Here is a 25196-nt window from a genome sequence, read left to right on the forward strand (position 1 = left end):
AATAAAATTCAAGGAATTACAGATCAGTCAGAATAATTTCAATTCCCGGAAAGAAACTGGAACAAATAGGCAAGTAATCTATTTGCAATCACTTCCTAGAAGATAACAGGGAAGTATCTAGTAGCCTCCACGGATTTATCAAGAACAAGCCAATCATGGCAAGCAACCCAATTTCCTTCAATGACAAGTTAACAGGCTTTGGGTCAGGGAGAAATGATGGATCTCTCCTACAACTTGAGTTAGGCTCTTGATGTTGTTACTTATGACATTCCCAGAACAAACTTAAGTTTTTCTTAAGTATTTAGGAAAAGTATACTCAAGGAATAGTTTGAGGCATCACTATCAAATATAGAAATGACCACAAAGAGTGGAGAAACTGGAGTTTTTCCTGAGTCTGATACTGGTCAGTACTTTCATTTATGACTTTTTATATCTGTAGATGGTAAAAGCAAGAAGTAGTTGCAAAACTTTTAATAGAACATGGTTAGAATGCCTAATAGTCTTTAAAAACTGCAAAAGACTCTTAAATGAATACTTTTTTTTTTTTTTGCCCAGTAAGTCCAGGTGCAAATACGCATTTAGATTGCATTGTATAGTTGATTATTCCTGTTAAACTTCGCTTGAATAAATTCCCGTTCAATAATACCAATCGATAGTAAGATTTTTTTTGTATGTGTGTAAGTGCTAATTGGCCCTGTTAAGCTGAGCCCTTATACATAAGGTTCTGGATTCGGCTTTCATAGTGTGCATGTTTTTCTTTGTTATTGTTGTTTTTTGACATGTACTGTTTGTGGCTTGTAAATGGTCACTTTTCATTTTAAAAATATCTCTTTCAGATCTTGGTCAGTAAGACATGATGTCTGTAAGAGCATTCCCTATAGGTTTGCCTCAAACTTAGGTGCTTATTCATTAATCTGATGCAGTCTTTAAATATGACTGCAAAGTACAGCTAACTCCTATCTTCACCGTCCACAGGGGATAGGACTGACTTAATGGGTTGGAAGTGCAACAGGTGTGACTTAGTCTAATTTTAAGATGTTTTTATCTAAAATATAAGGTGAACAATTTAATGGATTTTCTGAAGAGGCAACAGCATCTCTTCTTGGAGACTTCTTATTTTGTGAACATGTTGGACAGAAGTCCTTTCTGGAATGATTTTTGTCCCTCTACTTTGGACTATTTGGCATCTTGAGATTTCTTTTAACTTTATTTTGAGCTATTCTTTTTCCAAGTTCATAGAAACATTGAGCACATCAGTGAGCTGTGGAGGTGGGCCTCCTTCTCTCCCATCTTCCCTGTGCAAGGGTGTGGAGGCATCCTGCTGAGGGCTGTGTTACTTAGGGACATGAACATTCCATCTGTCCTTGCTCAGACTCATTTACGATCTTGTGCTCTTAACTGAGTACATTACTGAAGTAACCTGATATGTCTTAAGTCTCTAAAGGATGAATTAGCGTGAAGACTCTTCCCACCCCAGTGACAAGTTTAAAAGACTGAGTATCTTTATTTCTGGCATTTTTTTCCTACCAAGTTTTGTGCAAAAATGATGGAACCAAGTTGAGGAATTAGTGCCTTCAGCATGTTATTTACTTGACAGCAGCTTGGGCTGCAGAGGAAGGTGCATGTATATGGTAAGTGAGATATATTGCTACAACAGGACTGAAGAGCAGAATTTTCAGCTGCAGGTGATGTTGTGTGTGCAGTGTTATCAGTTGGATTATCCTTTCTTCACCTTGTTTGACAAAATCTTTCCCTTTTGCCTTTTGTTCCCAGACACTGAGCAAGCCAGGTGCATTTCATGCACTGTGGTGGCATTCTGTTGAAATTACTGGAGCTGCTGCTTTGTATGAGCTAAATATTAGGCTTGGTGTAATTAATTCAGCATCCTTAGAAGATCCCCAGAGTTCAGTTAGCAAACAGGAGATTGCCATCACTCCAGGGAAGGATTTTCCTCAGGCAGAGATTCATGAAAGTGCAGGAGCGATTCTATGCTGTAAATTTCTATGAAGAAATGAAACATTTTGGTTTCCAGCACTAAAAAAGCTTCTGTAAGCATTTCAGTTCTAGAATAAACAAGGTAGAGCAGTTTGTAATATAATGACAGTTTCAAGTGTCCTACTTCTGTAGTGCTGTTGCTTGTTTGGATGGAAGCCTTGTTCTCCATCACTTGCTTACAAGGCATTTGTGAGCTGGTGTGACCCTTTGTTCATCATTTTTAATTATAATAGCTTGGCAGAACAGAGGAGAAATACAGCGTTGGAACAGCGTGGTCTTCGTTGGTCGAGATTAAGATGCATTAGCAAAAATAGTAGACAACGAGACTAAGGGATGCTGATTACAATGGTACTGAGAGTGGTACAGGGGAGTGATGAACCTTATCCTGGAATGGCAAGGTGATTGATGCAGATAAAGCTTGCGGCATGCTGTAACTTCTTTGGAGGACTATTAGTTCTCAGGAGCTTGTTGAACCTAAGTTAGTGATGTAGTGTGGCACAGGAGGGAGAACTAAATACACCCAGTTTTGCTCTAAGGTTGTCCTTTAGGATGCAAGTGCAGCAGCAGGATTCACTGTTCTGGCTGAAAGCACTGCTGCCTCTGTTAAATAAGCATGTCACCCAATGATTCATTTTTTTTTTTCCCTCAGTAAAGGAAAATTAAATTTTTCTGTCCTTTTATTATCATTATTTTTTTAACTTACTTTACTAAATTCCCTGGGTCTGCTTTGGCTAGACAGACAAAATCTAAACTTTGTCAAGATTAACTGAACCTCAAATTGTAAATCTCTGACTTTTTCCCCCGTTTTCTGTGTTTCACAGACAGTGGTGAGGGGCAGCACCGTCGAAGTGGAAGGCTATATCTCTGGGATACTCAACGATATCCAGAAGCTTTCTGCCATCAGTTCCAACACTCTGAGGGGAAGGAGCCCCACCAGCAGGAGGAGAGCTCAGTCCCTTGGGCTCCTGGGGGAAGACAGACCCCCAGACATGTATCTTCAGAGCCCTGAAGCAGACTGGGCAGACAGATACGGAAACTACCTCAATTGCAATGGTGGGACCAAGGTGACCCGGAGGCAGACTATGTGGCCTGATTACAAACCCAGACTGGATGGACAGTCTCATCCCAACGGTATGGTTACGAAAGCCCAGTCCCTTGGGCCTTCGGAGTTCCAGGGTGCTGATGGCAGCTCTCTCCAGCGCGCCTCTGGTCTGCAGCACATGCCTGCTCTGCCGGGGGAGAGTGACAAAATGGGAAAAAAGAGCTCAGAAGAGTGCTGGCCTCAACCTTGTCTAGTACGACAAGCAAACTCCAGGCCCTCAGGAGAGGGCAGCCCTAGCTCCAAATCAAGGGAGAACAGCTTGAAGAGGAGGCTGTTACGTAGTGTGTTCCCCTCCTCCAGCAGCTCAAACAAGTCGGGCCCTTCCCTGCACATAAAGGTACAGTTATTCCTTATTTTTAAATGATGAATACACTGTTAATTTTAGAGTTCCAGAGGTTACTTAAAACAGCAGAACAAATTTAATTGCAAACAATGCACAACCAGCTGTTACTGTTGTGATTAATGCTGGAATCAAAATAGTCCTGGCCGGAGGAAACATATACTCCTAGGCTTCACAGCATATAACTGCTAGGCATAGCTCAAAACAGCAGCACAATCTCCATCATAAAGCCTTGTTAGTGGAGCTGTACATGCAGGGGTGTCAGGTGGGAAGGAGACACTGGACTTACTAATTTTTGCCCTTTTGTATTTGTAAAGGCATAACTTAAATACCCTTATACTAACATAAATGTGCTTTTGCTATTTGTGCAATTTCCATAATTTACATTAGGAATGTATGATTTTGCCTGTGCAAAATATGACTACTTCAGGGGAGTCTGGTGGTTATAGCTTATCTGCCAACTTGCCTACAACAGGAATGTTTGCATCAGCACCCACAGTACTGTCAAACAGGAAATCTGACTTGGGTTTTGCTGCAGATGGGACAGCTCATAGCTACGTCTCCCCCAGGAAAGCTATCCTGAATGAGTGACTCACTTATTAATCTATGAGAAAAACTCCAGGTCCTTTTACTAGATAGGAAATGCAGCCCTTCAGGCCATTGCTTCTAATTCATCACAGACTAACCTAGCACTCATTGTCCTTGCACAGCTGTTGAGCATTTTTAAGGCTGTGCTGTGCTGGTGCTCGGCCAGGCTAATTTCTTGCAGATGAGGAGTCCTGAACTCAGAGGAAGATGACAGGAACCATTGGCCCAACAAAACGGATTGCTCTAATGAGTGTTGCAAGCTCCAGCCCAGCTTGTTGCAGGAACACTTGCAGTTTGCATAAGGATCAGGCTCAAGGCTTTCCAACGCAGCCTTCTCCCTGTAGATTCCCTTCCTGAGGGAGTGGGGTTTTGGAGGAATGCAGTTTTTCTGTAGCACAAACCATACTTATATGCTGTCTCAGTGACTCTAGGCTGATCTGTACTGGCTGGAGGCCTGTCCATGAGTGCTTAGGAGGACTAACCTCTTCTTTCTTCTCTGGCAAGAGTGTCTTTTCCATGCCTCTGCACTTTCACAAGGAGGAGCAGAGGTTACTGGCCAGATAGCACGTGTGCGTGCATGTGCTTGGGTGTGTTTTGAACTCGAGCTATTTGTGAGACCTTGAGGTTATCTAGTCCATCTCTCTGCTTCAGTGAAGGATCTGTGCCGTCACTGGCAATTGTTTATCTTCAGTGATTAAAACTGGAATCTCCCTTCCAAATGGAGATGATGGTGTGCAGCTGTGACATTTAAGAAATGTCTAATTGCAAAAGAAATGGGGAGGGGACAGATGACTGAAAATGGGGGGCTGTGTGCTTTGACAGGCTGCCAATGGTCACCACGGGAAGGTGGAGGGCCCTTTCCTTTTGGCCTAGCATGGGGGGAGAAGTGGGAGAGCAGTGACACATCAAAACGTCCAGCGACTGCAAACGTGTGTACAGGGGCTGTCAAATAACCAGAGCAGGAAATAATACTTAGTGTGGTTAGACAAACATGTGTGAGCTTGCATGCGAGTTGTGCCCTTTTGCCTGCTCTAGGTTATATAAAAACTTTTTTTTTTTTTCCTCCCTCCTGAGACAAAACAAGAGTTGGGAAATAGATATTTCGCTGCCATGAGCATGTCTCCACAGAACTGCAGGGGTGGAGCTGGTAAATGAAGAGGAAGTAACTTCTGACAGGCAGTTTGTGTTTGTGCACTCCAGCACCACGGTGCCAGGACCTGCTAAATCAAACGTTCAGGGGCTATGTGCATATGCTTGGCTTATGCAGATTTTACTGTTCTCAGAAATCCTTGATTTTAAAAAAGCGAGGTGGATGTAATTAAGTTCTACACAAGTATTTTCTGAGAGAAAATGAATATTCTTTTAAAAATTTCTCTGCTGCTAATCGCCAGTTCCCATGCCCATATTATTAACTTTATTAACACTCTGTCTGGATTGTAAGAGCAAAAAAGCTTGTTGCTTTGAAGTTTTTATTTGTCCCATAATATGAGTGGCTGGTTGGCTTTTTCTGAAGCTCTATGTTGTCAGATCCACTATTAGTCAAATATGACAAAGTATAATGTATTTTATACCTAACCTGCTAGGTGTTTTAATTAGTCAGCATTTTGAGTGTGAGTATGAGCAAGATTCAAGATTTTTCCTTCTTGGGAGACTGATGTGTACTGCTAGCATGGGAATGCATACCCTGAAGCCATGTTACTGCAGGCTGTGATCTTACTACATCTCATAAACTAAACAGGGTTGGGCTGGCTTGGTACTTGAGTGGGAGGTCTCCAAAAAGCCTTGAGTACTTCAGGAAAGAGCATTGCTAACCCCAGTTCATCGGAGATTGGTTGTAAGCCCGTGATGTGGCAGGTGGCTCTGCGCAGCTGACGTGCTGCCCTGGCCATCAGCAGCTGTTCTGGTTGGTTGTGCTTTTCCCAAAACAGAGAGCTAATTCTGTGCCTGATCAACAGGAATGCTCAGCAGGTACCCGTGGAAAGTGCAGGGAGAGTTTTCCGTAGGCAGAGTGTAATTACCCGGAGGGAATTAGGCCAAGACATCAAAGTGATTTACAGCTTTGGCAGAAATCCTTTCTTTTTGTGTATAGAAAGATCAGAGGACCAGAGGGATAAAGGATTTTCAAATTCTCTGCAACTCAGGTTGCCCCTGAGTTTTGGTGGCAAGGTTGGAATGCTTTTTAGCAGGCTGCTGGTTGTATGTGTGTGGGGGGGGTGGGGTTATTTTGTTTGTTTTATGCATGAGCTGATATCTAGCCCTCTGAGAACAGAGCCCCTTCTGTATTTTGGAGGTCCTTTAAGCATCACATCCATCCTGTAGCCGATTCTTGAAAAATCAACAACCATGTGGCTTCCCCTAATCATGCAGCATATGCTGGGCAGGCCTGGAGACAAGAACATAGAGCTCGTAACCTAGAGCACTTTGTCTGCTGCAAAATGCATTAGGCCAGAGTAGCGTAAGATGCAGCTGATGCCTGCTGCTTAATCTAACCAGCATTTTTTCTTTCTTCTGCTTTCATATTTTTTCTTCCCAAAGCCTAATGCTTTCTTCAGACCCCAGCAATGGGGTTCACCCCACAGCCCCGCAGCCAAAGCCCAGTCTCTTCCACCAGATCAGCCTGCGTCTGACTTCCCCAGGATGATTTCGGAAGCTGGAACTCCCCAGAAATCCCCAACAATGGAGAAGGCGATCACAGTGCCCCAAGGCAGGCCATCACCAGCAGGGTCTCCAAGAAACCGTCAGACTCAGACGAGTTCCAGCAACCTTCACCTTCCCCAGGACTCTTCTGTGAAAGGGCAGCTGGCCAGTGAGGACCCAGTGGTTGTGACTCATGAGCAGTTCAAAGCTGCCCTTAGGATGGTAGTGGACCAAGGGGATCCCCGGACAATGTTGGAGAACTATGTAAAGATTGGCGAAGGGTCCACAGGTATCGTCTGCATTGCTCGAGAGAAGCATTCAGGGCGTCAGGTGGCAGTGAAAATGATGGACCTGAGAAAGCAGCAGCGCCGGGAGCTCCTTTTTAATGAGGTAAATGTAGAGAGGTGGGGTTTTCTGTCCACCACAAAGCCATGGTAATAGTAAATGTTGTTTTAAGAAACAAAAAAAAAAACAAAAAAAAGGGGGGGGGGGAGGAAGAAGACATCTTCTTTTTAACAGAATTATACTAGTACTAAGATAACGAATGACTGCAGGGATGGAGACAACTGCATTGTACTCATAGAGTTCCACATACATGTATTTGCTTTGTAGATGGGATTAGATTTTATAAGTTGTGGCATGGTGGTCAGTCATTCCCTGTGTTTTTACAGGTGGTGATAATGAGGGACTATCAACACGTCAACGTAGTGGAGATGTACAAGAGCTACCTCGTGGGAGAGGAGCTCTGGGTGCTGATGGAGTTCCTGCAGGGGGGAGCCCTCACAGACATCGTGTCTCAGATCAGGTACGAAGCAAAACCCAAAGCATCAGTGCTTGTGTGTCCACCTCATAGATGACAGCAGAGTGGAGATTTCTGGGAAGAACAGTTTCCCTCAGAGCCCTTGTGATGCTTGTGATTGCAGTGCCCTGAAACTGCTGCACTTCATAACTGTCATCCACTTGAAGCATTCAGATTTGCTTCTGGTGTTGAAGGGAACTTGTTACCATACTGATCTCTTTAGATACTCGCTGTTTATCTCGTTGATAACCTCCCCTGTAAAACACAATACTCATAAAAAATATTGTTTATTATATCTGTTGTATTTGACCAGGAAGCTCACTATTAAAGAATGTGCAAATAGTTTGCCATGGTACAACCTTAGCAAGGTAGAATTTGTGGGTAACTTCTCAGGGGAAGCACAGCAGATCCTTGAGGTCTGGGTACCTCCCCAAATTTCACTGCCTAAAGATAGCAACTACTGGACACTCTCCTAAATTTGTTTTTGTATCCACACCACTTCATATTCATTAATGCCCAAAGCATTTCTGTAGGGCAAAGAAATTGTTCTCAAATGCCCTCTTCAGAGTCCCACTCACAAGGAGTTTTCGTGATGAATTTGAGGATTGTGTCTTACCTGCCCTCCCCCAGCTTCTGAGCAGTCCTGCAAGGCTGTAAACTGGCAAGGCTGTAAACTGGCACAGGAGTCTTTTCTCCAAAGAAAAGACTGACCAAGAGTTTCTGTAGAATGAGCTTTCCTCTTTTAGAAGATTCAGAATGTTAATTGGATTACAATTAAGTTGTATTGCTAATGCTAATTGTATTTACTTTTTTAAATTGTAGTATGCCTTTAATTCACTTAATGTACTTTGACTGACCTTTACTGACCTTATGGTGGGTTTAAGGCATATATCTTGTTTTGCTGGGTTTTCTGTTTTGGATGTGCACCTGTGATGTGTTTGGGGGGGGCGGGGGGGAAGAATGCATGTTGTCCTCTGTATCCTCTACAACCACACCTGTAAGGAATGTCTCGGAAATGCTTATCTGGCCAGCCCTCCAATTTTTTGATCAGAAGTATGTCTCAGGGACTGAGAACCAAGGTTTCACTAAAAGTCCTGTATGTGCTCCTGGACAGGAAATGGAATGTTTAGTCCTGAAAAGTGCTGAGTCCTGGCATTGCAGAGCCAGTGTAACTCTTGTAGCTCATAGCTGGTAGCAGTAGAGCCAATAGAACTATAATTTAAAACAAAGCAAACAACAACAACATAACATAACATATATAACAGCAAACAAGCATAACATATTCTAGAAAGGGTTATGAAGTTATGAAAGGTTATGTAGTCTGTATCCACCACTGAGACAGAATTACATCATGGGATGTCAGCACAGATATTATTTTACAAAGAGTCCTTTGAACCCTTTAATGAATACTTGTTTTTCCACATAGTGGAAACAGGATCTGTTAAAACCATAACATTTATCAAAAGTAAGCTGCAAGCCTTTATCACTTTTTCACAGGGAGGAAAACACTGTCATTCCCCTCATTAAATACTTGCTGAAGGTGATAACTGATTTGCATCTCCAGGAGTGAGCTAATCCCCTAGTAATCTCTCTTACACTATGCAGTAACTTGACTGAAACCAAATTCCTTACGTTACAGGCTGAAAGTATACCTCTTTTTATCTTCTAGAACCACAAAGCTATGAAGGGTATCGGCTTTCCTTATAGCTCATGCTATATCCAAAGTAAAAAGCACTGTTTCTAAATAGGTTGGGTTCTGTACTGGGGTAGTTTTTGTCCCTCTCTCTTCAGAGGTTAAATTGTAATGGTAAAGTAGCCCCCGCCATCCTTCAGATACATTTCTGACATAGGCATGACACAGTGCAGCCAAAATACGCATTGTCCTGGTCAGATGGTCACTTTGGTAGAATGAGATGTGGAATACCAACCAAGCAGTATAAATATGAATTTCTCAGGTGATGGTGCAACCTCCTTCGTAAATGTATAGAAATTGCTCTTACCTATTCAGAAAGTGTTGCACAGTTCTACATTTTGAGCTCTCTTTTCCTCAGTCTTACCTGCTGACATGGATTTGAAGAGTTATCATTTCCATGCTCCCAAATAAGAGTGGTTTGAAACAACTGCTAGAGACAGGCTGAGAATCAAAAGTACTCAAATAGGGGCCTTCAGTGATTCTTTGAAGTACATATCTTCTAGCATTCCTCAGTGTACGTGTGCAGAAGCCATTGGCATTGGCCTCAGCTACAGGAAATAGTTCTCAGTTCTGCCCTTTTTAAACTTTAATTTGATCCTGAAGGTTCTTGTGTTGATAGTCCACACAGCAGGAGTTTCTAAAGATCAGGTTCTTGGTGTTCATACACAGTGTGCTAGCATTAATAAAATTCAGGAATGACAGCATCTCCCCCTATTTGTGCTACCTTTAGTTAGGTGTAAGACTATCCACGCTGTCTAGCTGCATGAAATCTGTAGGGAATTTCCCCATTCTCTATAAAATTACTTGTTTAGATCCTTTTTGCATAAAGTTGCACAATAGGCCTTGTGAACAAGTTTCACTATATGTGCTTAAAAGTAAGAAGCTGTCTCAACAGTTTCTGTGGCATCTTGGCATGAAGAAGCAGTCTTGCACATCGTAATTGTTTGAAACAGCATGTTGCTTGATGAATTTAGATACCAGATTTAAAATGTGATTTCTCTGAATTAGACTTATTAAAGCTTTAAGTTGCTAATCAAGACAAAAATGTTTTCAACAGTAAAACACAATTGTAAAAGAATAGAAAGACCAAGAAAGAGTAATGGTCATGGGGAACCAAAACACCTACCTGCGGCTCAGCTTCAAAACTGTGCAGTGCCTTTGCACAGGACTTGTGAGTTAGTGCTATCCACAGAAGAGTATAATGCAGTTAAAAACCTATGTCCTTAATTTCAGGCTAAATGAAGAGCAAATTGCAACAGTGTGTGAATCAGTGCTGCAGGCTCTTTCATATCTTCACTCTCAGGGGGTCATTCATCGAGACATTAAAAGCGACTCTATTCTGTTGACACTGGATGGAAGGGTAGGTTTCCTCCAAAAAATTATTTCCTGTCTTCTGCTGCTGTAGCCTTAGTCTGTCTCATTATTTCCTTTCTGTTCTCAGTCTCTTTTTTATACCTCATTCTCTTACTCCTTTTGTATTCTTTATCTTTGGTGCTTCCCTCCACATAGCTTAGAAATTATTTTAAAGTTTCGTTGTTTTTCTCTTTGTGCAGGTCAAACTCTCAGACTTTGGTTTCTGTGCTCAGATCAGTAAAGATGTACCCAAAAGAAAGTCCCTAGTAGGTACTCCTTACTGGATGGCTCCAGAAGTTATTGCAAGGGTACCATACACTACTGAGGTAAGGCACCACTTTGCTGATATCAGGAGAGGTAGCAAATGATATTTTGAGGTGTCACACTAAACAGTAGGCTCTCCAGGAAAAGCATCTAGGAGCTATTTAAAATAGAACTATAGCTATGATTGCAGATTTGATTGTGATGATACCCATTTGACCTAAAGCAATATAAATAAATAAAGTTTGAAAAAAAAAAAAAAGAACAACACATTCAGCTTCCTGGAACAAGGTGTAAACTTACTCTATTTTTATACCTGAAGCTTGGCATAGGCCTGTATATGCTGTAGTGTGGACAGATGTTAGCAAGGAGCAGCCTGTACTGTGATATGGATCAGTAAATCAATCAATGCCGTGAGGGGTGGGGAGGAGAGCAGGGAAGACACAAATGGGAGCTCTGAAATTACGGACAGGTGGCAGCAGACTGATTAGTTCTGTTTACCGACCGACCAGGTGTAGCACAAGCAGTTACTTGCAGACCTTTGCATGTTGCAACACCGGCATGGATCAGTCCTAAGTGGAAAGCTGGCTTTGTTAAGCTGCAGTAAGGGATCCAGTAGCATTAAGTGGGTTAATGGTTTACGCTCTCAGTAATGTTTGTCATGGGAAGGGTGTTGTAGCCTTTGTGAAAGCAGCATAGTGAGGACCTGTTGCTCTGAGCTGTGTATTGATGGAACATTGGCTCCCACAGGTGGATATCTGGTCTCTGGGAATCATGGTGATAGAGATGGTGGATGGAGAACCCCCCTATTTTAGTGATTCTCCGGTCCAGGCAATGAAAAGACTCCGTGACAGTCCTCCTCCCAAACTGAAAAATTTCCACAGGGTGAGCATACCGGCAAAGCACTTGTGAACCTGATGATTATCGCGGGGAAACATCCATACTAGCTGTTCCCTGCAGAGCTGGCTGTGAAAACGGTCTTGCTAGAACATGTTTCTTGGGGAACTTCTTTGGACCTTCTTTGCCTCAGTGGATGCAAGCTGCTGCTGACAGCTAGTGGCTGGTTTGGGAAACAGTCCGGGTAACGTGAAGTCACTAGGGCATAAACCTAATAATGCAAATGAAAGCTGCTTCTGGTGGAGGCAATAGTTGGTATCTTGCTGATGTAAATAGAATAACTCATTTTCTAGGGAAACAACTAGGAGGATCCTTGCTCTGGAGAGTTTCCAGCTTAGCAGCTTTTGGGAATGCGGAGGCTGCGTTATGGTCAGAGCAAGAGAGCTCAAAACAGACAACAGCTCATGGGGGACACTGCAGCTGCTTTGAAGATTAACTCAGCTTCATGGTTTCTTCTGAAAAACTAGTAGTGACATAAGAAATGCAGTGATTACCTTTTAGTCATCACTTAGAACCATCCTCTTTTCATTTCAGTCCAAGCCTCTAAGATCAAATAGCTTCTGCAGCATTCTGAGCTATGCGGCCTTTCCAATTAATCAGAATATCTGCAGCTGCTAAAACTGAATTATTTAACAGAGTAGGCTGCTGAACTAACAGCATACACTCAAACATCAACAGCTGCTGTCTTTTCTATTTGCCTTTGCAACACTAATTGAAATTTCAAGGTCACATTCTGGACCCGCTTAGGTAGTGTAAAGCCAGTTCTGGTCTGGATCACGCACCTTGATGGGTGAGACGACCCCACCGTGAGCTGCGCGAGCCAGAGCTGTTCATAGTCTTGCTCTGTTCCACTTCATCCTGGGAAGCAAGCTGGCTTCCAGCAGACCTCTGGATCGACAGGCCTCTGGCCATCCTCCTGTCTCCCTGCTGTCTGCATGGAGCTAAGAGGGCTGAATCCACAGCTGCTGCATTTTGATTGCAGTTAATGGTTCACTGGGGTCAATTGCTGTAGCATTGGGTGCAACAGACTAAACAGACACCACCTGGGATAATCTCTGCTGGTTTGCTAAAGCATGGGTAGATGTATTGACAGAGTGATAAAAGCTGGATTCTGGCATTCAGCTGTGTTGTGCCTTCATCCTCTGGCAATCACAGTGGTTGTTCAAAGCACTCATGAAATAAGCTGTGCCTCACTGTGAACAGTATTTTGTGATCTACTAAGTTAACCAGAGCAAGAAAAGTGCCCTCAATCTAAAATGGATGTAATTAGTGGCATTAAAATAAATATGCACCAAGTTAATTTTTTATCCAGTTTTAATGTGACAGAGGATTACTACCAGCAAGAGATGTGCAGAGCCTTTCAGTGGTACTTGAATCTAGCGACTCAGCTGGCCTCAGTACCTGTATTTTAAAGGACAGTCCAGCTGAGGTCATTCAGTTCTTTTGGTACACTGCTCTGTAGCTTCTGAATTTTGTAGCAGCAGCAGCAGGTTTCCAGGTTCTCAAATCCTACTTGGGTTATATATTTAAATATTTTAAAATATTTTAAATACCTACATTTAAGTACTTTTTCCACACTCTTGTGCCCAGTACAAGAAGGAATTGCTCAACCCTTCACACCCAAGTTAATGTGCTGCAGGAAATCTGCTGAATTTTTGAGCTGAAATGCAAAAAAGAATAACAAAATGGGAAACAAGATAAACTTAGATGTGTGCCCCCTTAAAAACAGGCAGCCTGTAAATGTGCATACCAGTGACAGACAGTAGTTACCATTATTCCATAAAAAGCATGCTGTCTCCTGTTATGTTTCTGTGCAAAAACAGGGCTACAAAGTTGAATTGCACAGGTCCTTTTTAAGCAAACCCACTGCAGCAACCTGTTGTCAATTGACCTGTTGCCTTGTTCCTTCATCTTGCTGACTTGATTGGTTGCTTTTTCACAGACTTCCCCAGTTCTGAGAGACTTCTTGGACAGGATGCTGACCAGGGAACCGCTAGAAAGAGCAACGGCACAAGAGCTTCTGGATCACCCCTTTTTGCTCCAGACAGGACTTCCAGAGTGCTTGGTTCCCCTTATCCAGCAATACAGAAAGCGTACCTCTACCTGCTGACTTCACGTAATAGGAAAATACTAGGAAAAAGTAACACTTATAAATAACCAACAGACCAGGCGATCTTGTCCTGGGAACGGTGCTCGGAACTTGTCAGTGATCTTCTTACAGGATGAATGTGAATATTGTCCTTGCAGTCTTGGCCTTTGTGGCTTCTCTTTTGCTGAAGACAATCAATATGTACTAGTTCCTAATGAGACCAAGTATGTCTCAAGAATAAAGCAGGTATTTCATGACTTCTGGATTGCTTCTTCCAAAGAATGGCATTTTTATGCGGAGTCTGAGGTTGTGTATCTGAATGCCTGCAAGTTCCTGTAAGCCTGGGCTGCTCACTACTGAACTGGAACAAAATTTCCCAGTTAGAAATGTGATCTTTGTTTTGTTAGTTGTACACTGGAGTCTTGAGCTGACCTAAATGTACATTTTGGGGCACAGATGCCTTTGAACTGTCCAACAATGCACAAAGACTTAACAATTTTTCTCTTCTGAGACTTTTTCCACAGATGATTTTAATCTTCAGTTAAACATGGACCTAGAAAACTGTACATATTTTCCTAGGAAGCAGATGTGATATGTACATATTTGTTTTCAAACAGCTCTCTTGCGTCAACATGCTTCTCTTTTGCTGAGGAATATGTATGGTTTAGTGGTCAGTCTTGAATCCATTTCATGATCTTAAACTTTTGGAGGGGAAACCCTTGGAGGCAGGCCTCAGAGTAGACTCTGTGAAGACAATTGTTCTTGCCACCAGGATTTTGTGGTTGAAAATTCATAATATGCAACACCTCCAGTGCTGTTTGGAATGGAGACTCTGAGGAAGCTTGTTCCTGTTTGTAGTTTCCAGGCAGCTTTCCTTCTGAGTCCTTTCTCACAAGAGGGGCCAAGAAGTGCTGCCCTGAGATAAATGTGGGGCAGCACTTTGGGAATGCTTTAGGGGACAGAATGAAAACATTTCAGCTGTCCTGCATGTCCCAGGAGAGATACTTATGTTCACAGTGAGGCTGTTTGTTCAGCCTTCATCTCCCCTGCTTGCTGCTGCAGAATATGGGGAGAAGGGAAACTTTTGATGTATGTTTTGTAATTGGTATCCTCTTCCCCATCACCCCTTTGCTGATATGTTCAGAAGGTTTCTGGTTGTCTAAGCAGCTCTCTGTTATTTTTAAATAGATTTAGATATTTTGTATGATACAGTTTCTGATCAGTGAGTTAGTTGAGGTAATTGGACTCTAGGTCAGGATGTAACGTTGTACAGTGATGGTGTGCACTTTCGTGAGGTCTTAAGAATATAGTCTTATATGTGGAACTGGGATCCCATTTTGAAAATCAGATACAAATTTATTGGAATTTAAGTTATTCTTGGGACAGTCTTACTGTCTCGGATACTAACCTCATAACTGCATTTTCTTCAGAAGATGTAAATAATCTCTATCCTCTGCTATTTACTCCAGTTACAGATCCTGCTTCAAAATTGAAGCCACAGTTGATTACTTGAAGTAATTTGAGATGGAATTCATCTGCACTGATGACAGTCACCTAAATGGTGGGCACCCAGACTGCGAGGCATATAGGTTGCCTCTGTAGACCATGGTGAGAAGAGCGCCTCCAGAGGGTGATTCATCTCCATCATTTTAGATACCTGCTGAAGGATGAAATTGCTTTCTTTCGATACCACTCTGCCTGTGGCCAGTAGAGGGATCGTAGGTGGTTTGCCTAGACTGGATGTCTAAGTTTGGGGCTGATGAAGTTAATTGAAATGAATTTGTTTAGCTCTTCCTTAGCTGCACTGGAAAGTTTTTGATGTAAAATGTTTCTGTATTCCAGATATACTGCTTTTTTATGCAAAAGAGCAGGGCTTTAAAGATTTATAATTTGAAAAAATGATCCTGCTCATCTGTAGTTGTGAATCCTTTGCACTTGTGTTTTAAATTAAAGTAGATCTTGATTTATTCACATGCCTGTTGCAGTGTTGAGATGCTTTCAAATATGTCTATAGTTCAGGGATCAGAGATGTACGGGGGAAGAGTGTGGATGTTGAAGTCCAGTATAACTTACCTATTCTGTGTCTGTGTGGCTTTTAAAACAAGAAAAGGTTGTAGCAGAAGACCTGGATTCTGAAACAAACATTTCTTGGAGCAAGGGATGACAGGTTTAAGCTTTAATCTTGTTTCTACTTCAGCCCAAGTCTGACTAAAGACAGCGAAAAGCCCTTGGAAGATTGCATTCAAGTATCTTATAAAATTTTAAAAACTCATTATCATATCTGTGAGGAATGCAGAAAGTATCCATTTTTTCTGTCCAATACAGAATTAAATATGTGATTCTTGTGTGTTCCTCTGTACAGTTCATGCATGGCATATCACCAAGTAATTGCTCCATTACTTAGATGAGTGTGGAACCAAATATAAATCCTAAGATAAACCTGTGGTTGTTATGAAGACTGAAGTGCTCTGTCTCCAGGGCCAACAGTTCCCTCCCCAAGAGCTATGCAACCAGTTAAGAGAATTATGATAAGCAGAGCAGGTTTTTAATTTGCATTGCAGCAATGTTCAGGAGCCAGATTTCCTGTATGCTAAGCGATATCTAAGTATATAACAAAATACAGCCTCTGCTCGGAAGAGCTTATAGTCTACTCAGTGGGTAATTATGCTTTGAGATGTTTTTTTCTCTGAATATCTTTCTGTATGTGCTATCAACAAGGTTACACTTGTATCTCTTGTTTTGTGTCAAGCTTCACCTGAATTGTTCCTTTTTATTTTTCCTTTCTGCCAGCTTTGCTGGTATTGAGCCTTTTCCACGCTGCCACAGCCCTGGCAATCAGCATACAGTAGGCCTTTGAAGATGGCAGGCTGAATTTATATGAACAATTTGCTGAATCAAACAGGGAGTCTGCGACTGCTGTCACCTCCCAATTGCACTTGTGTATATATAATGGTGCCTGTCCTCCTCAAACAGGGCTCTATGGTATTGACTGCAGCAGCTTCTTATCCCATTCATTTCAGAATGGGACAGATCTTTCCCTGGAGGCCCCTATCTTTTAACCACTGATTATAGAAGGACCCTAGGTGAAATAAGGCTCCCAACTTTTAAGATTGTTCAATTTAGTGAGAAGAATCCTGTGTTTCTCCCTCTCGCCTGGAGAAAGCATTTTGATGGGCTTTAGGTCCCAGTCTATAAAGTGGGGATAATAAGCAGTAAATCCTGACTGTGTGGGGATGTATTGGGCAGGGAGAGTGGCTCTAAAATACTGTAGCTATTGCGCATCACTTCTGTACCTTCTGTAGCATCAACGATCATGTCAGCAACATATCTTCATTACAGAGGTAGAAGATAATTTTAGATCTTCAGGTACAAACTGAGCCTGAACTGTGACTCTCATCTGGACGTGGTTTGTAGGAAGATTTAGAGCAGCTAGCAGTATGAAGAGTGGCCGCTAAATATTTGAAGGTAATGTTTCCTCTAATTGCAGGAAAGGAAGCAGAGAAAACAGCCTGTATAGAGGGATCTGCATCTACTCATCACAGAAAACTAATCTGCTTTAGCAGTGACTTTCAGGCTTTTCCCTTTTGTCTCTAAAGAGCTCTGAAAATGTGAAGGGCATGATGATAACAAAGGTGCTAATAGCAGGCCAGCCAGCTGCCAGGAGTTGTGCTTGCCCTAACTTCCCTGCTGTCTCCATTTCCCAATGGATAGTGAAGAGACTACAAGGGGAAGATCAGGGAATCTGCCTGCAAAAATGTTGTCCCAGAAAGGAGTCTGCATGCTGTGTGTCTTGTTAGTAATATTCGTGATTTAGAGAGTCCTGATTGTGCTCCTTCAGGTATAGTGTGTATCCCGTGTTGTTTGTGTCCCTTGTGGCTGGAGTCCTTTTTTGCTTAGGAATCTCCATTATTTGATTTTTAAGAATATTTTTATTGATATAATCAAATAATAATATATCTTAAATATCTTAGTATAATCAAATAATTTACATTATTTGATTTTTAAGAATATAATGAAAAGATGGGTATCCTGAAAAATAAGTATTTTGCACAAGAACATTTAGTGGTAAAAAATGAGCTTTAGAATATGCCACATAAAAGATGAAAATATGAAAAGAATTCAAGATAGATCCTAAACCTGCTACTGTTCTCTGTCTGAACAGGCACTATTCTTGTCTTAATTGCCCTTGATCTTGGTTTCTGTATAAAACAGCCTTGTTAAAGAGCCCTGTCTCATCCAACTATAGTATCTCCCTGGGATCAGCAAATATCCTTTTTTTAAGCAAAAACACAGGCCGGGCTGCACAGCTATCCAAAGAAATCTTCAAAGATGTTTGAATTCTGTAGGAAGAAATATTGCTGGAAGATCAGAAGGTGGCATTTCTATTCCAGAGTTTGTAAGTAACCAATATGCACTGACTTGGCGAGCTGCTGTGCTGCTGGAGGGATGGTGTCCCTCAAAATTGGGAAATTATTCCTTGTGCTGTTTGAAAACCCCTACAGTAACGTTTGCCCAAAGAACTTCTAGTGCCTTTGTCTGACTTTTGTCCATTTCTCATGTTCCAGAAATTTCATCCTCTTTGGTTAGAGATGGTATTCGGTCTGGAGGAGCATCAGCATACCCAGCCTCTGAGGCATGAAGACTTCAGTGAGGAAAGGTGTTGATGCCAAATGTGGTCTGTATTCTGAGACGTGGCTTTGCATACACTTAGTGATTCTTCTGTATACACTCTGGAAAGTACTTTTAGCAGATGTTTTTTAGCACTAAGGTGTAATCTACATTAAATATTCCACCTATTTTTCATGCATTTCTGCATAAATCACCTGATAAAGCTGTACCAGTATTTTGTTTAATAGCAGAAGCACAACAGCACAATAGAAACTGTGATGTGGTTTAAGGGTTGTCATGGTGAGTTTTCTTCCTCAGGCTTCAAACATCACAGGATGCTGATAATGTGATTCCAAACTACTAGAGTTTTTTTCTTCCATCTGTGTCATAGTCTAGCTGAGCTATGATTATTTTTTTAAACGTCCACACTGTTAAAAAGTCTCATTAAGAGCATTTTACTTTGGCATTATATCAGCCCTCATTTTGCCTAACCTTTTTATGTTGTCCAAAGGCTGCCAAGAGAACTGATGTTCTGCTTGGAGCTGATGGCAAAAAGAGATAATAAAGTTAGAAGAGTACTGGGTTCAGCCTGCTATATCGACCTCAAAAAGCTCACAGCTTTTTTTCAGTGACAGCTCAGGAGCTCTCACTGAAGGGAGTTGCTAAAAAAGCTGGCATGATGCGGTGAGAAGAGGTCTCCAGATAATGAAGCAGCTGGGGATTTGGGGATTTCTTACAGATGGTGCTGCATGAGTTGGTGCAGGCCAGACGGAAGGGGCTGTAGCTGTGCTGTCCCTCTTTCCTAGGGCTGCTGTAGGTGGGGAGCAGTCTGTGAGTGAGACTGAGCCTGCCTGACCTGGCTAAGAGAGACCATCTTTGTCCTTTTGTGTGCCACACAGAGGAAGAGGGCTCGTCCTTCCCCTTTTCTCTGGGACTGTGATTAGGGCTGTCCCCATTCCTGTGAAACTTTTTTTTTTTTTTTTTTTTTTTTTTTAGGCACTGTTGTCATGGGAGAGAGGAGTGAAGACTTCCACTAGCTCAAGCCCTGCTGCTCTGCCTGGCTTTACATGTATGTCCCTGTAACTTGGGTTTATTCTGTTGTGTTCAATCACTGTAAGGATGTGAGTGCAGAAAACCTAACCCCTTGTGCTTTGGCAATGCATGGAGAGGGGGGCACACCATGTGCACGACAGGTCTGAACTAGCAGTCTGACTTCCCTCCACAGGGAGATGAGGTGAATTATCCTTCAAAATACCCTCTAAAAAAAACTGTCTGGAGGGATTTGGGATGGTCACTATGTACTGGGTGGCTGAAGCTGGGGACAACCCCCTGTTTTAGCCAGTATGAGAGCTGTGTTTCTGCAGTCCTGGGTGTTGTGTGCTTGCAGGAGGGCAGGATGCACATGAAGCACTTCATGTGTGTTAAGCAATGTATGCTATGTAGTGACATGGAGCAGGTGGGGGCTGTCATGCCCCTGGAAATACAGTTAGAAACAGCTCCAAACAGCTCTTGTTATCAGCAGTCTCAGGCTGTAAAACGGTGAGCATTGCTGGTTTATATTTATGCTGATAGGAAGTTCGCATGTACTTAAGTGCAGTTCCTTGTTTTTCAGCTGCATCCGCATGTGGCTGAATCCGGGTGAGTAACTGCAGACACCCTGATAGCTGTTTTTGTCTGGAAATGACGGGTGCTTAACAGAAACTGGGGAACCCCACTACAGACAGGAGTTTTTTCTGGGTGTGTTTTGGGTATGTTTTCCATTTGCAGTGTCTCTTACTGCTGTGATTGCTGTGGCTCTGCTCTGTGTTTTTACTGGGAGAGCAGCCTCTCCTCTTGTGCTGATCCCATTTCTAACACCATCCTTGATCTCCACTGCCAGCTCCCCAGTGTAGAAGCAGGGGGCTAATGAATATGAGCTGCAGTTTGGAACTGCCAACACTGCAAGCTGGTTTAATAAAAGATATTAAATTGCTTTCTGGCTGCAGTTCTCCCTTGCTGTGATGTTTGTCATCTTTTTTTTTTGAAGGCCCTCAAACTTCACAGCACGAGTGAGACTTCAGGGATGGAGAAGGCTGTTCTAGAAAAGCAGCAAAATTGGTCTAACTGGAAAGCAGTATTTTACCACCATATTTGGTCCTGCAACAGAGAAGGCACTGCTGTCAGCAGAAGGAAAATGGCCTTTATTAACAAATACCCATGGCACAGCTCCACTATACGTGAAGGAGGCCAACCAGCAGTCACAATGAGCTGTGAAGGAAGGGAGCTGGGCCTATGTTGTGGTAAGCTGGCATTGTTCGGGTCTGGAGGGTGGGAGAGAACCACCTGCAAATGTAAGACACTGCAGACCAGGCCCTGCATTGCTGTTCTGGTGCGTCTGTGAAAGGCCTGTTTGTTTCTAGGCAGGCCCTTCGCTAGGCAGAACTAGGATTAAGCCAACGTGAGGAGTGTGAACTCACCAAAGTAGTTTTTACTCCTATTGAAATGCTCTTGTGACTTGTGCTCGTGAGGAGGATGCCACTACGTTAGAGTAAGGCAAGGTTGCCTGTACTGGTAATCAAGAGTGGTATTTGAGCTGTCAGAAAATGGCTTTGCTAGATTTGGTTATTAAGTACAACAAAGAACAGAATGAACTAGTGCTGAATGTGTGTGAGAAAGATGTATTTAGATTTTTTTTTTTTTTTTTTTTAAAGCCAAGTCACTGCATACTTAGTAACTGGAGAAGCTGAATTTGAGGAGTGCAGGCACAGATGGCAGAAAACTCTGTGCATTTGCTGTCTATATTAACATATGCGTATGTTGTGCAGCACTAGGGACTTGCACCCATATCTGCTAACCTCAATCAAAGAAAGTAAAAAAGGTGATCCAGTTTTTGTAAGAAATGCAATGTTTTATTTTATTTTTTTTAGAAAATAAATAAGTCAGAAATTTACAATACACAATTCCAGTATTATGTTAATGCCGCGGGGGAGATATGGTCTCTTCTTGGATGTCAGACCAGGTTTGGAACATCTCATTGCCCATGTCTACTTTAGCTGTTTTTTATAGCAGCACTTCATGATGCGTTTCTCAATGCAGTTTCTAGGTGTAACAGGACTCATGTAATAAACACTGCATGCTGTAGGTTTGCCATGACTGAGCTCACTTTTCCAGGAAAGACAGAAAGCTGAAGAATAAGTTGAGGGGTGAGGAAGGCTAACAGGTTGCCCTGTGGAGTGGCACGTTTGGGAGACAGACTGTCTCTGCAGTCAGGAACACCGCTCGTTGTCTCAAACTACGGGCAAAAGTTTCACTAATGAGAGGAGGGAAGAAGCAACTTTTCAGAAAGGATTCTCACCTGTTTATCTTCTATGGCTGGGTTTAAAGACTCTGTACTGTCTGCAGCTCCGTATTGCCACAGCAAAAGGTGGCTTGAATGGCTAAGTGCATTGAAGGGTCATTTCAATGCAAGGGTCTCTGGGTAGCTGGTGCTCAGACATATAGTAGCTGCAAATCTGCTCAACTGCAGGTCCAGGATTATGTACAGCAGTGTTTTGTTTTCTGTGGTTTCCCCCCACACACACACACTTGTTCCTTGAAAAGATTAAAAATGTGGAAGGTTCAACTTCTATTATCTGACTTCCAGGATGAGCAGTTGTTGTAATAAAATAGTGGCAGTTCCCCATTCCTTTTGTATCCCTAAACATATTGTCTTCCACCATTTTTATTGTCTTGCTTATGGACAAAATGGACAACTGAAGAAAGATGAGTCTCTTGTTTTCGTTTGGTCAGGTCAGTGCTTCCTCTCCCCTTATGAAGTCTGGTGGGTACAAGTGCTGAATTTTGCAAAGCCCCTGTGAGTTGGTGCATTTATGCTTTGGCAGGCCAAGCTCCAGTTCTTGGGCTAATATTTCAGGGCTTGATATAAGGAAGGCCAGGATGTTGCTACTCTGTACTGAATTATTGCTGTTTTCTGCCTTTTTAGGATCCATAAACAGAGTCTATCTTACATGGGGCTAGAAAAAGAGTTGGACCATATGTTTCCAGTTCCTTCCTTCTGGATGAGTGAGAACTTGCCGTGTCAAAGCTGTTCAGTGCAGAAGGTCATAAAACAGGTGAGAGAAAGTATGTGTGGAGGCAGGGGACAGTGATGTAAGTTCTGCATTCACAAAATAAGGTTTTGCTGTCCTAGAAAGTGGAAGTGTAAAGATGGCTAAGATGAACCTATCCTTTTTTTCTGACAAAGCCAAGATATTGGGAACCTGGACCTCCAAGTGTGTTTTGCTGGAAGATGTGATTTTAGTGAAGACAGATGGCAAGAGGTATCTGCTAGGGCTGAGTGAGGCTGAGGACCATTTGCCCTATTTAAAGTCATACAACTGGGCAATTTTCCTTCAGCATCAGGCTGTGGAACAAGACTTTTATGTTATGTCATCAACAGGGGGAAATTGGTATTAGTCCCAGGCAGGCATAATTCATAGCAAAATGGGAAGTGACTAAGGCTTTGGGGGAAGGTGTGAACAGTACTCTGGCAAACAGAAATGATGTGTGGTCTTCCCCTCCAGGCCCCAAAGAACATGGGTAGTTGAGGAGGCTGGCTTTTCCAGCAACAAGGAACATATTCTATAGGTTACAGCTGAGCCCTCTGTTGTCATGAGCTGGGATGGCAGCCTGTGAAAGAAGCTTCTGTTTTTTGCTGTTCTTTCTGCTACAGAATGTATTTTTTTATGAGCTGAGCATAGCTTTCTCTGCAAGGTACTCTTATGGGCAACATAACTGGCTGGCTCTTTATGCAACACAATTATTTTCAAACAGCTTAGAAATTTTGGTAAGTGCTGTTATCCTAAGCCTGTAATATGGAGCTAAATTAGCTCCATGGGAAAAAGTTTCATTGACGCTCTAAAACTGTCAAATTATTGTAGGTGAGAACTCTGCAAGTGTGTTTGTGTTAGCAGGAATAAATGCTAAGGCTCTTAGACTCCTCATAGTATTATTGCCTTATAATTGTCCAACAAGCCTGCTGAAGACTAGCAGGGTCTTCAGGAGATACTGGATCTAGATCTAAGAATGTGCCTGAAGACGTGTCAGAGTTATAAATTTAGAATTAGGAGTGGGAATCAGCCCCTGGGGATAAGTGGAGGTTAAAAAGGAAGAGGAAAAGCTAGAATGCTGGTAATGCACATTGCCACAGAAGGAAATGCTCTTTTATGTTTTATGGATACCATTGCACTGAAAAATCTCCTCATCTGACTACTGGGGGGAAAAAGTTAAAAAGCCAACACTGGCTGTGCAAGGGAGTGGTATGCTAACAAAAAAAAAAGATGCAGGAAGCTCTATCAAAACAACCCTCCTTCCTATAAAGAGAAGCTGTGTCTGTTAGCAGGTAGTGTTGCCAGAAGGAATGGCGCTTTACAGGACAAGAGTTTTTGCTGAGCACCTGACACCCACACTTAAGTATATTTCACGGGGTGTTATTATATAATATTATATATGCTTCTGTACATTTCACAGGCTGGTTGAAGCCTGTTAGTTAGGCTATTGTAGAATGTCTTTAAGTTAAAGTTTGTTCAAAGGAATCTAGCTCTGAGACTGCTATGATGTGAACAGATCTGTGATGAATGACGAGGGAACTTGGTCTGAAAATTGTCTGAACCCAGACTCAGGTATTAATGTAGACACTGCCATCAGCGTCAACAACTAGCTTGTCTTCAGCCACAGGTCCCTTCACTGTAGAATCAGGTTAGTGCTAAGACTGTAGAAGACAGTGAAGCGTGCTCTGGAAGGTGAGCTCGTCAGACTACTTTCAATACCCAGAATACCAAAGTAGTAAATCCCTGAAGAATTTCAGAGGTTTCCCAGCATGGAAAGAGAGTAGTTTGTCAAGCTGGTCTTTAACTTCACTATATATGTCCATAAACATTCCTGAAGTGAAACAGTGAGTAAAGGAAGCATCTCTCAAAATCTACTTTCCTCAATATTACCATCTGTTTCAGTTTCTGGGGGTTCAGCCATAGCTATTGTAAGCCTTGACACCTCTGCCACAGGGATCTTCTCTTCCAGTTGCTCTGTAGAGTGTTGTTCTTCCTTAGGAATGCTCAGAACTGCTTCATTCCACATCTCTGGCTCTTCAGGAAAGACTACTTTTGCACAGTTCTTCATGATCTCCTGCACCTCTGTATTCAGGCTTTTCAATTTCTCCTCATACTCTGCCACTGCCTCCTGCTGAAGCTGCAAACAGAGACCTTGAATCATTCTCTAAACACTGAAACAAAGTAGAGTTCAGGCTGCGAATGGTATAAAAACGTGCTCTAAGAGAGGCCAATATGATGAAATATTAGCACTTTGCAATTTTGGTTTCAACCCACTACTGAATGACTTATCTCCATCCCCCAGGCAAATGTTATCTTCCCTGAGGACGAAGAGGGGAGGAAGGCTGCATGCTGATTTACATTATTCTGTTTTGCATCATAATTTGATGGATGACTTGTCTGCACATTCTTTGCATATCAACCTCGAAAGTACATGAACATGTTTTCTGTGTTCTGAAAGGATGAGTAGCTCAGGAATGAGCCTCACCTCTTCTAAAAATACAGTTCCATCACATTTTAAATTTAGGGTTTTGTATGATTGGATGGAAGCTGTTGCTGGGAGAGGGAGTGTATGAGTGCAGCAACTCTGCCTCAGCTCTGTCGAGGCTCCTGTGGAGCCACCTTCTAAACCATTCATTTTCTCAACATACTGAGGGAGTGGGTGTCTGAAGTATGTGTGCAGAGGATGAGTGTAGCTGTAATTAAAAAATACACAAGGAAGGCTGATCCCCTGGGGTAGTGTGGATTTACTGTATGGAGTAGCAGCATT

At 42.4% G+C, this 25196-nt stretch overlaps 2 protein-coding genes across 8 annotated transcripts in view; one reads left to right on the forward strand and one right to left on the reverse strand.

Annotated features, from left to right (window-relative positions):
* Window positions 1-15727, forward strand: part of PAK6 (p21 (RAC1) activated kinase 6) — a 28895-nt gene extending 13168 nt beyond the window's left edge. For all 6 annotated transcript variants that reach the window (XM_072038649.1, XM_072038653.1, XM_027459594.3 and 3 more), the window contains 7 exons: window positions 2817-3434; window positions 6561-7052; window positions 7334-7467; window positions 10388-10514; window positions 10708-10833; window positions 11519-11653; window positions 13608-15727. In XM_072038649.1, the coding sequence (XP_071894750.1) occupies window positions 2817-3434; window positions 6561-7052; window positions 7334-7467; window positions 10388-10514; window positions 10708-10833; window positions 11519-11653; window positions 13608-13775 (1800 nt within the window). In that variant the 3' untranslated portion in view covers window positions 13776-15727. The remainder of the gene's footprint in view (window positions 1-2816; window positions 3435-6560; window positions 7053-7333; window positions 7468-10387; window positions 10515-10707; window positions 10834-11518; window positions 11654-13607) is intronic.
* Window positions 15728-21233: 5506 nt separating this feature from the next.
* The window catches only part of PLCB2 (phospholipase C beta 2), a 51141-nt gene continuing 47178 nt past the window's right edge, over window positions 21234-25196 (reverse strand). For both annotated transcript variants that reach the window (XM_005019170.6, XM_005019168.6), the window contains one exon: window positions 21234-24566. In XM_005019170.6, the coding sequence (XP_005019227.4) occupies window positions 24294-24566 (273 nt within the window). In that variant the 3' untranslated portion in view covers window positions 21234-24293. The remainder of the gene's footprint in view (window positions 24567-25196) is intronic.

This window comes from Anas platyrhynchos, chromosome 5 (assembly GCF_047663525.1).
Source record: "Anas platyrhynchos isolate ZD024472 breed Pekin duck chromosome 5, IASCAAS_PekinDuck_T2T, whole genome shotgun sequence".
In the NCBI taxonomy this organism is placed as follows: domain Eukaryota; kingdom Metazoa; phylum Chordata; class Aves; order Anseriformes; family Anatidae; genus Anas; species Anas platyrhynchos.